The sequence below is a fragment of the Macadamia integrifolia genome, chromosome 13, assembly GCF_013358625.1.
Source record: "Macadamia integrifolia cultivar HAES 741 chromosome 13, SCU_Mint_v3, whole genome shotgun sequence".
NCBI classification, from domain to species: domain Eukaryota; kingdom Viridiplantae; phylum Streptophyta; class Magnoliopsida; order Proteales; family Proteaceae; genus Macadamia; species Macadamia integrifolia.
The window spans coordinates 25,726,540-25,744,342 of record NC_056569.1 but is presented as its reverse complement, the minus strand read 5'-3'; the positions used below and the strand labels follow the sequence as shown (position 1 = coordinate 25,744,342).

Below are 17,803 nucleotides of genomic sequence, written 5' to 3'. Positions count from 1 at the left end.
ACTCCTCAAATTTCCATTCATTCAATTATGTGTTTCTCTTAATCAACTAGTTACATATATGGACTCTTAGAATTGAAGTCAACTCCAACAAGGAAACTTGAAGTAAACTTAAGCAAGGAAACTGGAAACTGGAAACTGGAAACTGGAAACCACATCCTACATTATCAACAACTCAGCCCTATCCCAACTAAATGGAGTTGACTACATGGATCATTGCCCTCCAATAAGCTCTATTCAAGGCCATACTTAATATAAGGCCTAAGCTATGCACGTCTTTCCTCACCATTTCTCCTAAGGTCATTTTAAGTTTGCTCTTGGCTCTTCTAGTTCCTTCAATCTGAATCAAATCACTCCTCCGTACTGGAGCATCCAAAAGCCTCTGTTGAATTTCTTGTAGCTTATCATGTATCGGAGCTACTCTCAAATCAGTTATAATATGATTATTCCTAACTTTATCGTTCCTAGCATCGCCACTCATCCATCTCACTCTACTATAAGCTTTTTTTAAGAATAAAGACCATATAGAGATCCTTCTTGCAATCTCTAAATATTTTCATGAGTCTCCTAAGTAAGTAAATAACTTCCTACTTAGAATATGTGAGTGGAGAGGAGCAATGAGATGAGAAATGAGGAGGAAGAAGATGGAGAAGTATAAGAGGGAGAAGAGGAGAAATCGATGGTATGTTGGAATAGTTTGTAGTGAGTTAAGTCCCACTAACACCAATATATTCTTTACTAACATATTTACAAGATATTACAGATACCTCCCTAAGGAGGGAAATTACTAAACTACCCTTAGAGTAACATAACTAATATCTCTAACACTCCCCCTCAAGCTAGAGAATAAATATCATACATTCCCAGCTTGGACAACAGAGAATTGAACTGATGATGAAGAAGACCCTTTGTGAAGATATCTCCAGTCCTCACAAAAGGTGTGCATATATAACCAATGTCAATCTTCTCTTTTATGAAGTGTTTGTCCACCTCTATGTGCTTTGTCCTGTCATGCTGTACAAGGTTGTGGGCTATACTTATGGCAGCTTTGTTGTCACAATAAAGCCTCATAGGTGCCTCAGTATCAAAAACCAATTCTTGGACCAATCTTCTCAACCAGAGAAGCTCACACACTCCATGAGCCATGGCTCTAAATTCTGCCTCTACACTAGACCGAGCCACCATAGATTGCTTCTTGCTCTGCCATATAACTAGGTTTCCACCTACAAATGTGCAATAGCCTGATGTAGATCTCCTATCAGAGACTGAGCCAGCCCAATTTGCATCAGTAAAACCTTCTATCATCATGTGGTTATGCTTGGCAAAAAGTAGTCATTTTCTTGGAGAGGACTTCCAAGTACCGGAGGATGTGCTAAACCGCATCCAAGTGCCCACTCTTGGGAGCATGCATAAACTGACTCACCACCCCCACTGCATAAGTAATGTATGAACGAGTCAAGGACAAATAAATAAGCTTCCCAACTAGCCTTTGATATTTTCCTGCATCAACAAGAGAAGGGTCAGCATCTTCCCCCAGCTTATGATTCTGCTCAATAGGAGAACTTGTAGCCTAACATTCTTGTTTCATTCAAGAGGTCTAGAATAAACTTCCTTTGGTATATGTTTATGCTCTTCTTGGATCTAGACACTTCAATCCCCAAGAAATACTTTAAAAATCCTAGATCCTTAATCTCAAACTGTTGGCTAAATAGTTCTTCAAATTGGCAATCTCAGTTCTATCATCTCCAGTTATGACAATGTCATCAGCATAGACAATAAAAGTTGTAATGGTGCCATTACCATGCTTAGTGAATAGTGTGGTCAGCCTGACTTTGGGAATAGCCATTCTTCAGGATGGCCTATCGAAACCTTTCAAACTAGGCCTTTGGAGATTGCTTAAGACCATACAGAGCCTTCTTGAGAAGGCACACCTTTCCTACAGCTGAAGGGAACCTAAAGCCAGGAGGAGTTTGCATATACACCTCCTCTTTTCTGTCACCATAGAGGAAGGCATTCTTCACATCCAAGATACATTAATCAATCCTTATTCACTACCAGAGATAAAAGGACCCTTATAGAGTTCTCCCCCTTAGAAGGTCAACCAATTTCTAGGTATAATTCTTTTCAAGGGCCATCATTTCCTCAACCATGGCTTACTTCCACTTAGAGTCAGACATAACTTCAAAAACATTCTTAGGAATAGAAGCAGATGAGAGAACAATAGTAAATGCAACAAGTGCAGGAGAGAGAGTCATAGGAAACAAACTGAGCTATAGGATTAGTACAAGCTCTCTTTTCCTTCCTAATAGCAATAAGAACATCTAATTCTGATGGGGAAGAAAGGATATTACCTGACTGAGAAGGATGGATCTCAGGAGTTGGATTCAAAGAGGACTCTTGGCAGGTCTCCTTGTTCCTTCTTGTATACACAATGGTCATCTTTTCATTACCTGAGCTTGAACCACTTTTTGAATGATCACCAACATCAGTAATATCCACCTCTTTTGTGTTTCCCAATATCAAGCATAAAAGAAGAGATAGGCAATAGAGAAAGAAACGGGATCTCATCGATAGCCTTTTCACCTCCATTATGCTCCCCCTGAAAAGGATGCTGAGGAGAGGCAAAAAACGATGCAGACTCAAGGAAGGTGACATCTTTAGAGAGAAGCCTTCGTCTGGAAGAAGGATGATAGCACTTGTATCCCTTGGTAGTGGCATAGTTGTCAAGGCACCGCCTTGGGGTCCAGACGGTTTTCCTGGGGGCCTAGGCGACTGTTGCCTTATTGCACTGTATGCAGCCTTATATTTTTTGTAATTATTTATGCCAAATAAGTAAATGATTTTATATTTTGTTATTTCACTTACTTAAGATATTATTCATAAATAAGAAAATACCCCCTATTTGAATCTAATAAAAATAGTTTAAAAATCAAATTCCAAAAGGATAAAAAGTCAACCCCCTGGTCCAAAAACAAAAACTGGTTTTTTTGTTGTAAGGCGATTTTCAACTTTCCAATGCTAATTTTTTTTCTCAATTCTGAAAATTTGATAAATTTTATCATGGTAGAACATTGTTAAAAACCAAAAGTTCGGTAAATAATCTTTTGTTTTGATGTCCATAAAATTATTTCCATTCAGGCAATTTAACAACATTCACGCACTTTAAAATAAATTTAACCGGAACATAACTTTGTCATGACAACTCAGATTTAAGTAATCTTAGACTTGTTGGAAAGCTAGTTTTGTGTTATACTTAATACAAAAAGTCTCATGTAAAAATAAAATCATTTGACTAATAAAACTATCATAGATCAAAAGCATTTCTCTATATGTCAATAAGTCATGTTGATTTTTATGATTTGATGTGAGTGTGACTATGTTGATTTTTTATGATTTGATGTTGCTTCATGCTGATTGATTTTCTATGTCATAGGGTTTATATTATAACATACAAAATAACTTTAGAAAATAGGGGATATAAAAAATAACACATGGACGATTTGATTGCCATAGCAACGTAGCGGGCGATTCACCGCCAAATCGATTAGCCACCCAGCCCACCCCTCCACCGCCTTGGGTTGCCATGACGCCGTGACAACTATGGGTAGTGGAGGAGTAGCCAAGAAAGATACATTTAAGTGTCTTGGGTTCCAGTTTAGTCCGAGAAGACTTATTACCATGGACATAATAGATACACCTAAACACTTTTCTTTTCTTTTTTTTTGGGGGGGGGTGGGAAGAGGGAAATAAGAAGACTGAGGGGACAAGATGTCCAAGGGAATTCTAGAGCCCAGGAGTTGTGTTGGCATACGGTTGATCAAATAAGCAGTAGTAAGGACTAAGGAGAGCATCAGACCAAAAAGTTTTAGGAACAAGCATGCCAAATAGAAGACTCTTACTGACCTCCAACAAATGGCGATTTTTCCTCTCAGCTACTCCATTTTGTTGGAGTCAACACAAGCTAGCTGATGAATAATGCCATGATCAGTAAAAAAGTCTTGAAGACCACCATACTTATACTCCCCTCCTTTGTCAGAACGGATAATTTTAATTTTGGTGTCAAATTGTGTACATCCCATATGATAAAAAATTTTAAAGGCATCATACACATCACTCTTGTGCTTCATCAGAACAGTCCAAGTAGTACGGGAAAAAATCATCGACAAAAGAAACAAAGTAACAAAAACCAAGTAAAGAGGTGGTAATAGAGAGCCCCCAAACATCAGAGTGCACAATGTGAAAAGGAACAGTAGATCTATTACCATGATAAGGATAAGAAGGACGACAATGTTTAGTAAAAATATATGGTTCACAATGAAAGACATGAGAATTGGGAAAAGAAGTAAATAAATGAGGTAATTGTTTCCTCCTAATAACAAAAGATGGATGTCCTAAATGTCGGTGTCACAACATTAAAAAATCCACAGAACTGCTATCAGTATGTCCACACACATAGGACTGAGTTGTAGCCAAAAGAGGTGATTGAGGTTCAAATAGGTAGAGTCATTTCTCTTCACGCCCACTACTAATAATTCTCTTCGTCTCCAAATCATAAAAGATAAAATGAAAAAGATAAAATGTGACACAACAGTTTAAGGATTTTATCAGATGACTCACATTTAAGAGATTACAAGTAAGGTTAGAAACGTGAAGAACAAAATCGAGTGAAATGGAAGAAGTAATAGGAATGCTACCTTTACCAGAAATGGAGGAAAGGGAGCCATCGACAACTCTGACCTTATCTCTACCGGAACAAATAGAGTACATATTATAATAATGGGACGTACCAGTCATATAATCTGTAGCACTAGAATCAATAACCCAAGATGGTGTTGTGGAGGGGGCAGATGAGGAAACCTACAATGCGGAAGCTGAGGAGTCTGGCACTATAAGGGAAGAAAATGATGAACCTCCTAATTGAGACATGACCCTGCAAAATGCTGTTATATATCCTCCCTAGTAAGAGAACTGTGCTCTGCCTGTGGGCTAGGAGAAGGCCTTGTAGTAGCATGCTCGGCCTCAACACTGTGGGCTCTAGCTCCCCCACTACATCCACCACGAGCACCACAAGTACCACCACGTATGCCAGGAGTTTGACCATGAAAAACCCAACATCTATCTTTGGTGTGCCCAGACTTCCTACAATGATCACAGTGTCTATCATCCCCACGAGGTGGGCCTTGGCCTCTGCCACCACCATGTCAATCTTTCTGAGAGCTAATAGTAAGAGTTGACCACTCAAGGGGAGGAGCATGTGCCTTAGCCATCCGCCTGGTCTCCTCACTCTGCAAACAAGGGATGGAAGTGGAGACCGGCCAATATTTGTATCCGGATCGGCTCATACTCATATTCAACCCACTAAGCAAAATAAGAACCCGCTCCTTCTCAAGTGTCCGGTAAACCTTAGCTTCATCCTCAGGATTGGACAGTTGGAGTTCTCTATAGTGATCATACTCCTCCCAGAGACTAATAACAGTGTTGTGGTACTCAGAAATGGTTTTATCCTCTTGCTTTATGCCAATAACCTTCTGAAGTAATTGATAAACCTTGGCAGTCACCCACACGGTTAGAGGTTTTAGTAACACTGTCCCAAATATCTTTGGCAGTTTCTTTCCTCATAAACCTTCTTCCAATCTCAGGTTTCATGGAAAAAATCAACCATGTCATAATAGTGGAGTTTTTAGTCTCCCACTTTGGATATGTCGGGTCATCCTGGTTAGGAGCCTTAATGGTACCTATTACGTACCCTAGCTTTCCCCTACTCTACAAGGAAAGCTTCATAGAATGAGCCCAATCCAAATAATTGGTGTTGTCTAATTTCACAATAGAGATCTGAGTATGTGGGTTATCAAAAATCATAGGAGTAGAATGAGTAAAACCACTCGATGCACTTGTTGAAATATCTCCAAAAAGGGCCCCAAGTCCACTATCATTAGACATATTGTAGATAAAGGGTCACACACAAGGTGGGGAGTACACACTCTACCCAAAAAATTGCTTTCCCTGAACCAGAAAAAAAAAATCCAGCCACTAATCCAAGCATACACTTCAAAGGAATTCACACTATCTACCTTCTTCAAGGTGTAGAATCATAGCAAAGGAGCTCAATAGCCCTAAACATCATACCTCAAACAAATAGCAATCGAAAGCATCAGCTATTAGAAAGTAGGCGGTACCCTATATGCACTAATATTTTTTAGTTGTGGCTGCACAACTCAAGGAGGCTTGTAAAGAGACCAAGAGGGCTAATACTATACCCTAGGGCGACCCAAATGGACTTGGTTTCAGTTCAAAATCTGACCAGATGAGAGAGAAAGAGGAAAAATACTCCAAGACTGGCGGTGAGCTTACCTAGACCTGGTTTTGGTTCTTGCAACCTGCAAGTGTCTCTTTCTTCAAATAAAAACTCCCCTTGGTGTCTCCATGGTCTCCTTGCATGCCTCTCTCAAGGTTTCTTCCATCTTCTTACATAAAAGTCCCTTTCTTTCGAACCCCTTTGTAACATAGGGTTCCAAAGAGAAGAGAAGAAGGGAGGAGACTAGTAGCTCGACTCTCAAACCAACCTTACAAGCTCTGATACCAAGTTAGAATATGTGAGTGGAGAGGAACAATGAGATGAGAAATGAGGAAGAAGAAGATGGAGAAGTAGAAGATGGAGAAGAGGAGAAATCGATGGTATGTTGGAATAGTGTGTAGTGAGTTAAGTCTCACTAACATCAATATATTTTTTACTAACATATTTACAAGATATTACACATACCTCCCTAAGGAGGGAAATTACTAAACTACCCTTAAAGTAACATAACTAAAATCTCTAACATTCCTTCCTCCAAAAAAAAATCTCCATAATAGTAGTTTCATGTCTCAAGTGGGTTTCAATAACCCTCTCCCATAATTTAATAGCATGATTCATTGGTTTTATGCCTCTACAACTTTATCCAACTTCAATAACCCTATCCTACATTATCTAACTTTCTAAAATAAATAAAGGATTATAATATTAATACCTATCAAACCTTATTATACCAAAACCCGGTTTAGGTCCGGTTCGCTTTGGTTTGGTTTTCCATATCTGGTCATGTTGGTTCAGCCATGATAATGCCACTGCATCAGTTTTCCCTCTCTGATAATAACTCACCTTGGATAAGGACTAAGGTGATACCATCTAAGTCACCTTGTTTCATCCTGCTATCTACCTGAGCTTAATTGTCAGAAGGTCCTCAACAAGAGTTGCTTCATCTTTGGGCCAATGTGTTTGTAAGAAAAGGTATTTTCATAACCACAATATTAACTTTTTTTTTATCAAAAACCACGATCACCCAAGGAAGATGTGATAAACCTTCATAGTTAAAACATTATATTGTATCATATCAATCAACCCATTAATGGAATTGTTGGATGGGATGATGACTTGTGTTAAATATAACACCAACCCTCTTTATTTATAACAATAGAAATAAATTTCTAAAGAATTACAAAGACCATTAAACCCCTTAGGGTCCATTATTACAACACTCCCCCTTAAGTTGGTGCATAGATATCACATATGCCCAACTTGTAGATAATCGGATGAAATATCTTCCTACTAAGACCTTTAGTAAATACATCAGCTTGTTGTTCACTACTGGGAACAAAAGACACAGTGATAAGACTCATATCCAGCTTCTCTTTGTTGAAGTGTCGATCGATCTTCACATGCTTGGTTCGATCATGTTGGACAAGGTTGTGAGCAATGCTAATGGTAGATTTGTTCTTTTGCAGTCAATCCTCGCCCCTTCTTTCTGTGTGAAAGTTGTCTACGACAATGGAATATTTTTTACAAAGATGAAGATCGATTAGAGAAACCTTAGAGATATGGACTCAGAGAGATGAGAGGTCCCAATCACACTATTTTGGCCCAAGATGTTCTTCAAGTCGGGATGCAGAGATGGGAAGTAGGAGAGAGAGAGAGAGAGAGAGAGAGAGAGGGTGCAATGACGGTGGAGAAATTAGGTTGCAGTAAGCATGGATTTAATAGTTGAGATGTAAAGATAGGTATCGAATGGTCAGTAAGGTGGGGGTTTAGGAGAGCATGGGAGGTATCATCTTACCCCGCTAGCATAATGAACCTTTTCCCAACAAAATAAATAAAAGACAATATTAACCCCATAAATCCTTATTGGATCAAATTCTGGCTTAGGTCCCGTTCTCCCATTAGTTTCGGTTTCCAAATCGGGTCATGCCAGTCCAGACATGATAATGTCACCACATCATGAAATACTAATAATAATTGCATTCAATCAAAGGCTTCACACTCGGCAGATAACTGCATCCTTTGTAAGGCTCAGGAGACAGTTAATCACTCTTTAATGTGTCGATCATAGTCAGCTTCAATATGACATCGTCCTTGAAGCTGTTAGATCGATTTGGTCTTTCCATGTCTCGTTTACATAGGATACTATGCTAAAAATATCCAGACATAAAGCCAGAAAGCATTGTTAGAACCACATCCAATTAGCAATTGGATGGTATGAAATAAATAACAAGATTTTTTTAAGACAACATACGTCAGAGGAAAACATTTTGAATACCCCTTAGGACTATAAGAAAACTAAGCTCTCTGCTATCCATTAGTTTGGAAAAACCATCTTTCTCTCCTATAGTAAATCTGGGTAGACCTCATCAGAGAGTAGCTGGACTAGGTGCTTTGCATGGAATCTTTATGCCACAAAAAAAAAAAAAAAAAAATTGCATTAGACCTCATCAGAGAGTAGCTGAGTCAGGTGCTCTGCTAGATATCTATATGCCATCTTAAAATATGTAATCGTATCCTAACACCAGCCCCCACGAGTCTCTTATATTTAGTAAGAGATTGCATGATAACCGTTCTGTTTCTGGGCTAAATTTCTATCCATAAATGACTTTTTGTATTTCTGGACAAAAAAAGTGCGTTTGATTACATACATTAATGTCTATTATGTGCTAGAATAGAAATAGAAATGCGTTTGTTAAGCGCATATTAATTTTTGTGTATGAGACTTATATAAATTTACAAAATATCATTCAATAACCAAAATTTTGGCATAAGCGGTGGAGTGGTGGGTGGTGGTGTGGTGGTAGCATTGGTGGTGGCGGTGGCGGCGGTGATGGGTAGGGTGGTGTTAGTGGCAGTGGTGGTGTGGAGGTGGTGGTGATGGCAGTGATGGGAGGTGGTGGTTGTGGCGGCGGCGATGGTGGTGCTGGGGGGGGTGGTGTTGGTGGTGAAGGATGTGGTGGGGTGGTAGTTGAAGTTGCATTGGAGGTGTTTTATTTTTAACACGAAATTATCTCTTTGCCCATCAAATTAGCCATGTTCTCATTAAAGAGAGCAACCCCCCTATTTCTCCCTTACTTCGAGATAGAGAAGTTACTAAAAGTTGCTTCTTTTTTTCTATTTCCCAGCAACCATTTGGTCCTAGTTCATTTCTAGGAACAAAAAATTGAACCGGCTTAGCAAAACGGAGAAAATTGTTCAAACAAGTAGATTAGTGCCTGCATGATAACCATTCTGTTTCTTTTTTTTTTTTTTTTTAAAAGAAAGAAGAAAAACGGTTATCATGCAGGCCCTAATCTACTTGTTTGAACAATTTTCCCAACTCAGAATGTAAAACTCAGCATTACCACCTTCTTGTAGAAAATACACAATAAAATGTTAAACACAATTAGTCATTTATCTATTTTCTTCATCCCCACTTAGAAAATCAAAGTATGAATGAAGTTGTATGACTTTGCAAGAACTAACCTGATTGGTGAGATAGTGATCCGGATGATTTACAAGAAAAAAATGCTCCACAAGCTCACTAACTGATTCATCAGGGTCCGGAGGCACATTTCTTACAAGGACCTGCAGAAGATCAAGCTTCATTTTATATCTAAGGAATAGGAAGCACTTATTGAAAGGTTAGTTGGAAGCATTGCAGCTTAGAACATCTCAAGCATCTATGGCCTTACTAATTAAAATTAAATGCATAAATAAAGTTCCACCTATTTTCTAACTTTAGGTGTCCAAAGTTACAGCAATCTGCATTACTCTTTTAAGGAAATTAAACACCTTAGAGACTACAAATATTCCAGAAAACGGAAAACCACCAAACAAAATAGGTATTGGCACCAAGAAGTGAAGAACACAATGCTGCGAAAATCTTGAACTTCTCAATATAATGGCCTTTTGCAACAGCAGCCACACCAGTGGGAACCCCTGGCGAGGAAAGGAAAAGGGAATAGAAGCACAATGTAATGGTTTAAAATAAAATCTCCTCTTTCTTCCAAAATATACACACATAAAATACATGGCACATATGAGTCACTTGAATTAACTCCTTACAAAGATCCAAAAATTGAATGGTGACGATTTGCAAATGTACAGGGAACAGTGATCAGACGTAAATCCAAGACCAGTAAATCAGTTGGGCCCTCAAAATGGAATTTCTGCACTTTGAGGCAGTGTTGCTGGAATTGTTCCAGGGCTTCAAATGAAAATCCACCTATTCGAATTCCATATGCATCAACACAAGACCACTAGAACAAATAGACATGTTACCATAATGGGGGGCAAAAAGTATTCACATTTTCTAGCTGAACCAAAAGAATAAGATATGCCACAAATAACTGCTTTAAATTGCTTCACACATTATCCACATCCCTTGAACAACTTAAGTGATTTGGTTGAGCCTATGCAGATATGATGAATCACGTAATAAACTGCAATAAGAATAAAACAATGACAAAATTAAACTATCTTAGAATCATACTCATTATGAGAAATAGTGTTAATCTTACTGTAAACTGGTCTGGACGGCATTCCTCTGATGCAAGAAAGTGCAACCGCATTGCTGCAACTGTTGCATACTCCTTTTGTAACACATAGCATGTCCAGAAGGTAAAGACATAAGCCATTACTAAATGAGTCCAAAACCTGGGGAGGAAAGGAATTCTTATGAGATACTGAAGAAGCAAACCAAATAGGTGCAAGGCTGAATGCTCAATAGTAGGTTCGATAGTTTTAGAAAAAAGCACGACTTTATGTGAAAAACAAACAGAAAATACAATTCCTGCACTTTTGAATTCTGTATTGGTTTGATTAGAGAAACTTGTTCAAACTTCAAAGAGTTGAACATTTATGATAGTGAATTTCTGCTCTCCCACAATAAATTATTGTGCAAAGGCAAGACAAGAACATGGTTATATATGGATCTCTTTGAATATTATTTCTGTGAAGGGAGACATTAAAATCCTATAGACAAGCTTTAGTCGTATAACCAGCGTGTCTGTTTTCTAGACAAATTAACCCCAGTTGATACTGACCATCTATCTACAACTACTTAACCTGTTCAATTTCTTTGCACAATGTTTGTGGTCGTAAAAAATTTGAAAACAATGTAACTAATAGGATGGTTTGGATGAACCAAACCCTTGCATTTTTTTCAAACCAAAAGGCTAACCTGATGATCTGGAAAATAAATCAAATAAAAAGTCTCTATTTTTTTTTCCATCCCTAATTTTACGTGTTTCCCTCTGTGGAGCCATCCTATCTCAGAAGTTCAGATTGGATCATCAGGTAAGGAAATCCTAACTTAAATACAGGCCATTATTCAAGAGAACGTCGATAAAAGCCCCCCCTCCTATCTTGAAAAGGAAAGGTTTATTTGAAGGCAGTAAGACACCCCTAAGACTAGGAAGAAAACAGGCAGCAGCTGTTCATAGAGATTCTCAGATTCCCAATAAAACTAAAGAGAACCAGGTTAAGTTGCAGCCAGAAGGAAAAAGAACTTAATTAAGATAAGAGAGCTGAATACAGCCAGAAGAAAAAATAACTAAATTAATATAAGAAAGCTGAGTAGATTCAAATGTTTTTATAAAAAAGAAAGATAAACATGAACCATCTGTTGATACCAAGTTTTATTTATTTTTTTTTTTTGGGGGGGGGGGGGATTTAAAAGGCTTCTAATAGTGCAAGGTATGGAGAATAATGCTGATGGAATATAAATTAAGCTCATCAATAGAAAAAATGTAATTTGAAGTCATCCTTCTTCTTTTTTGTTCCAACAATTCTTATGTGACATGAACTGATGGTGATTAAAATGTGCAAAAAATAGCAACAGGAAATGAAAACACACCTTTGTGATCCTACTGGAATATTTGAAATAGAGAGCTTGTCTACGTCACTGAAAACCACATTAGAATGTTCAAGAGTGCCATTGGTCCAATTAACTGGTACCAGGATTGCCAAAGCAAGGAATGTAATAGGGACAAATATTTTAAGCCTGCAGCGAGAGGGGGGCAGGGGAAGAAGAAATAGCATCATATTCTTAACAATATAAAACAATGAGCAAAGAGGAGAAATTTTCAAACAGTAAGCAACAATATCTTTTAGTACTGTAACTAAATTGACAAAGAATGCTCAAACTTATTCGATTAAGAAGTGACCATCCTCTTCCCAAATCCCATACTTGTAATATTATCAGACTCCTAGTTTGCAACTAAATATATTCTTAACCCCCTAAGAAAAGAAAATTCAAGCATTGCTAAAACTGTAGACCTTCAAAGAAGCAATTCTCTTGCATAAGAAAACTTGAAACAGAAATAAAATGCCACCAATGGGAATTTCAACACGGGGTTCGCATAAAGATCAAGAGATGAAAAACAAAAACGGTATGCTACCAGAGGTAACCAATTTCATCAAAGACAGTCATCCAGGCACATCTAAGCTCTGCTTCACCAAAGATAGGAGTAGTCCAGGTCATATTGAACCCACAGTCACTTTATTATTCATATCTATTAGGTTATTCAAATTGTCTCGTAATTCAAGTAGATACATATAAGTACTACTCTCATATTATATTCTTTACTATATTTTTAAATCAATTGAAATCATTGAAAAGAAAAGAACAAGTGAAGCTGTTTTAGATCTTCTGATCCAAAACACTATATTATTCAAGAACTCTGTATTTGGTCCAATATCAGGATTGTTTTGAACTTTCGATATAGGCCTTGGGATACTTTTGTAACGGGTCTAAATTATAAGCCCTGCTTCACCAAAGATAGGAGTAGTCCAGGTCATAATGAACCCACAGTCACTTTATTATTTATATCTATAAGGTTATTCAAATTGTCTTGTAATTCAAGTAGATACATATAAGTATTACTCTCATATTATATTCTTTACTATATTTTAAATCAATTGAAATCATTGAAAAGAAAAGAACAAGTGAAGCTGTTTTAGATCTTCTGATCCAAAACACTATATTATTCAAGAACTCTGTATTTGGTCCAATATCAGGATTGTTTTGAACTTTCAATATAGGCCTTTTGTAACGGTCTAAATTATAAGCCCATAAGGCAGGGGCGAAATCAGCATACGAGACTAGTATCTTAAGTTAAAAGTTCGAGTTAGAATAGAATATTTACTAGTTAAAATAGAGCCCAGATTTTATTTTATTTTCTTGTTCATGCTATGAGAGTGATAGGAGTTTAATTTTTTATTCCAATTAGGGTATTGAACTAAGAATGATTTGAGTATAGGATATTCGATTTTTTTTTAACAGTAGTTTTTGAGCTGTTGAGCTATGCATATGGGACTGTTTTTATATTGGACTGGTTATCTAGCTGACAGTTCTCTTTCCTTTTCTTCTTCTTCTAGCCTTTTTTTTTTTTGGTAAAGCTTCTTCTTCTAGCTGATCATTACCTAACCAGGTGTTCTCTTTCCTTTATTTCTTCAACTTATTCTCCTCCTAGTTCTGATACTTACGGGTTTCTTCTAATTTTTTCGCTTATTTATTCATCAAATTCTTGTTCTGCTTCTATACATGCTAAACCAAATTCTATCTTTCAAATCATTTAACATTATTAATGAACTGTTTATAAACTCTAATCAACCAATTCTGCTGAGATTCCTGAGTTCTTTGAATTTAGATTTAAATACAAAAGCAGCCAACAAATCATATATAAATCCTTGTCTGATTTTCAAGAATTTTATAAATTGATAGACCCGATAAAACTGCATATGCTACCAGACTTTCAGGCTAATCAAGCATTTGGTCTGAGAGTTATCTATATTCTCCAGATTACTATCAAATCTCTCTTTGCTTTGATCTTAACGATTTATACATTTTTTTGCTTCTAGGTTTTCTTTCTAGAATCCTGAACTACATCGCCAAACAAACATGGTTCATTTAGGAGCACCTATGGATAATTTGTACACTATTACATTCAATGATGCCTCGTGGATGATCCTAAGTTCACAAAATATTGAGCCACATAGATCCACAAAAGATTACGCCTTTCCTTTCTTATACTGCATATAGGTGGTTTGAAGCAACGATTCAAAGTTCCATATCATGGTATGGGTCATCCCACCAACACTGATCCAGATCGTGTCAGACCAGACCATTTGAACAAAGTATCATTCGATCCCATGGAAAAAATCCCAACACTGCTACTGGATCTGCCGTTGCACTATACATAATAGATTGGATTGGTTTCATCTGATATGGATCTGATATGGATAAGGATATAGGTCAAAATCACAATGGTTTGAGGCCAATATAAAGAAAATCCGTATTATGGAATTGAGCCCATAATTAAGTGAGCTTACCAGATCCATCTATATGAGTCTGTCCATTTGGCTTAGTTGGATTCAATTAATAAAACATTGGTGAACTCACTAAGACTAGGTTCAACCCATCTAGTGGAGCTCAATGGCTTTGGCTTAGTTGTATTCCTACTATTTTTAATATTTTGTGCTTACATTCCAATTGTTTCTTAAAAAATGATGTGTCAGAAAAAAAGGAAGAGAAATATGACACAAATTAGAAGACTTACCAAAAATGACTAAGGAACACGTGGTGAGAAAACAATATGAATGGCTTTGGATTGGACTACAAACATGGCTTTTCAACAGAGTCGAATGATGAAACAGGATATGCGTGGCCAACCCCATTTAGTTGGGAAAAGGCTTGGTTGAGTTCAGTTAAGCATCAGTAGGTCATATACACTTGTCTCACTGAGTAGCACATGTAATAGAATAATAGTTTATCATAGACCCCTGATTCAGGTACCATTTTGTTTCACACTAAGAAAAAGTTATTTCGTCTCTCCATGTTATCCAATTTGTTAATAACTTTTTCTCACTCGTGAAAAAAAGTCTTTCTACCTAACCTTTTTACCCTGTAATAATGAAGTCCTTGGTTTTGCATCACTGAGTTAGTGACTCTAAAGACTTGAACCCAGCAGAGGTATCACATAATAGTTAATGCTATTTGGAAATAAACTTGCAAAAGCAGGACTTGCACCAGAAGACAGCCCTTTAGAAATAAACCTAATGTTTGCTACAAACATAGACTCCCAGTCAAATGTCTATTTTTTTGTTCCTAAGAAGAATAAAAACTTCTATCGCTTCATTTCCTACCTAATTTGTTTGTTGGATTTCGTCTTTTTCACCCTCAATTATTTCACTGGTTTACTCATCATCTAATCACAGTAAAAGCGAGACGAGTCAAAACAATAGGTTTGAACAATGGTACAAAAATTGGCACAAAGAAAATATGAAAAATTGATATCTATTGGAGCGTACCCAAGTAAGTAAATCCTCAAGTAAACAGCAGAGTCAAGCCCAGCATGTTGAATAAGCTCAAGTTCTGGCATTTGCAATGCTTCTGGCATCCAATTTAGAAACCTCAGATACGACCTAAAGTCCAAATTGACAAACTTGCGTAGTGCACCTGACTGTGATGGACTGCTCCTCAAACGTCTGAGATACCATTTGGGAAAGTACACCCTATCATTGAAAGGTTGGAGTCGTAATACAGCAAATGCCAAGAGGAAAACAAATGCACTGAGAATATTGATAGCTGCTGCAACTCCTATATCTTTAAGTGTAGCCATCTAAAATATCAAAGAAATAAGAAACGTATTTTCCTGAAAACAAGCAAGATATTGAATTAGATAATACTCACATAAAGCAAACTATGAGAACAGAAATGAAACAGAATACTAAAGCAGATGCAGATTATGAAATCCAAAAGCAATATCTTGGTCTAGCAACCAGAAAAGGCCAAACAATCCAAAAAGAGAAAAGCAGAACAGAAAAAATAGGAAAGGGAAAAAAAAAAAATTAACTACAGTTTGACTGGCAGTTATGAAGAAATTGAAGCATTTTAACATAAAAGCAATGAAGGAAAAACAAGGGACTTTCATGATGAAGCTTACAATAAATGAAGATGTGTTGAGTAACTTGAGACGTGAACAATGCGTTGTTATATATATGTTTATAGATTCACTAGAAAGCAAAAGGCGTTTGTTAAGGGAATTAATTGGGGGGAATACGGGACTTCATTTAACTGGGTAATTTAGTAAAGTAAACTTCTAAATTTCCAAAAAGCATTGTGTCCTAAGAGCTCAAATACATATATGTGGCATCAAATACAGGGTTATCAAACAGAGAATTTAATAGGGTTTCTTCTCTTTTTCCTGTTTTGCGAATTTGAAAAGATCCACAATTTCTATGTTCATGCAACTTTACATTAGGCCAATCCAGGGTGCTGATGGCACCTACTGTGGCAGATGCATCGCAGAACAACTCAAAGCATCCACACACACACACCAACACAACACCCTGTACCATCACTTTAATCATCTTCCAAGTATAGGCGCATGCATGAATTTGCTAAACAATCCAACACGAGCAGAATTCCCAAGAGGTCCAGAGAATACGTTTCTCAGTATTACTCAACCGAGAGTTTGTTAAATTAGAACCAGTTAACATCATGAGCGTCAAATGAACATTAAGTTTGGTCATTTTACTTGAAAAATATCACTTTCATGGATTCGTGACTCGTGAGCAAACCATTTAAATTCCATAATTAAAAGAAGATACACACAAGTAGATGAAACTAAATCTAGAAAGAAATTTCATAAGATAGAAATTCAAACGGTTCATACTTTTTTACCTGAAACAGAGACGGCTATGGGCGATGGAATACGACTGAAACTACCGATGGACCAATTTAGGAGGCAGAGAGTAGCGGATCCGAAGAAGAAAATTGAAGTAGAAGAGTTGGGTTTCCTTCAAGCTCAATCAAAGTAAGAATATCACAGGTAAAGCGAGATTCTACCCCAAAATGTTGCTTTATCATTATTCCAATTCCTTTTCAGAGGAGAAAGTACAATGAAAAGCATCACTGATTAGGATTGAAGATGATTGATGAATGAAATGGATGAGATTGTATATTAGATATAGAGTAACAGAGATATAAATAGATGGAAGTGATACAAGAAAATACCTAGTTCACTCCTCTGCCTCCTCTAGTCTCAGTTCTTCTTCGTCTCTGGATATAGTAGTTGAAGCGACGTTTCCGTAGAGTAATGGCTTCCGCTTCGGCATTTTAGTCTTAAAAAAATAAATGTATTAAATCGAAAGTTTTTAACAGCGAAGACTGATTGAGACTGTCGGCAAGAGTTGAGTCAGTTGACATGTAACGTGGCTAACGGCTATTTTTTTCCTTTTTTTTTTTGTCGTTTTAAAGGGTTTTGTTAATCAGATTAATTAGCATATAAGAGATGTGTTTATGTGAATGGTTAAGATTAATCTTCTGTTGTCGGCAATAATTCATGTGTGACGTGGAATTCCCAAAGAGGTAACGGTGTAACGGCTACTTTTTTTGTTTTTATTTTTAGGGTTCGTTATTTCGGTTAATAAATATACTTTACGGAAGAGGCGCGCATACGTGAGATGCACAACATAGGAAAGCATCAACAACCGATCTACGAGGCTTCCAGCTCTACTGTCAAA

At 37.1% G+C, this 17,803-nt stretch overlaps 1 protein-coding gene across 3 annotated transcripts in view; it reads right to left on the bottom strand.

Annotated features, from left to right (window-relative positions):
* The window catches only part of LOC122059578 (calcium permeable stress-gated cation channel 1-like), a 30,850-nt gene extending 13,402 nt beyond the window's left edge, over positions 1–17,448 (bottom strand). For 2 of the 3 annotated variants that reach the window (XM_042622444.1, XM_042622447.1), the window contains exons 1-6: positions 17,295–17,448; positions 16,962–17,158; positions 15,587–15,930; positions 12,132–12,278; positions 10,795–10,930; positions 9,758–9,859 (exon numbers count right to left, since the gene is read on the bottom strand). In XM_042622444.1, coding sequence (XP_042478378.1) covers positions 9,758–9,859; positions 10,795–10,930; positions 12,132–12,278; positions 15,587–15,897 — 696 coding nt within the window. In that variant the 5' untranslated portion in view covers positions 15,898–15,930; positions 16,962–17,158; positions 17,295–17,448. The remainder of the gene's footprint in view (positions 1–9,757; positions 9,860–10,794; positions 10,931–12,131; positions 12,279–15,586; positions 15,931–16,961; positions 17,159–17,294) is intronic. The other variant, XM_042622445.1, reaches the window with a different exon arrangement.
* Positions 17,449–17,803: the final 355 nt, after the last annotated feature.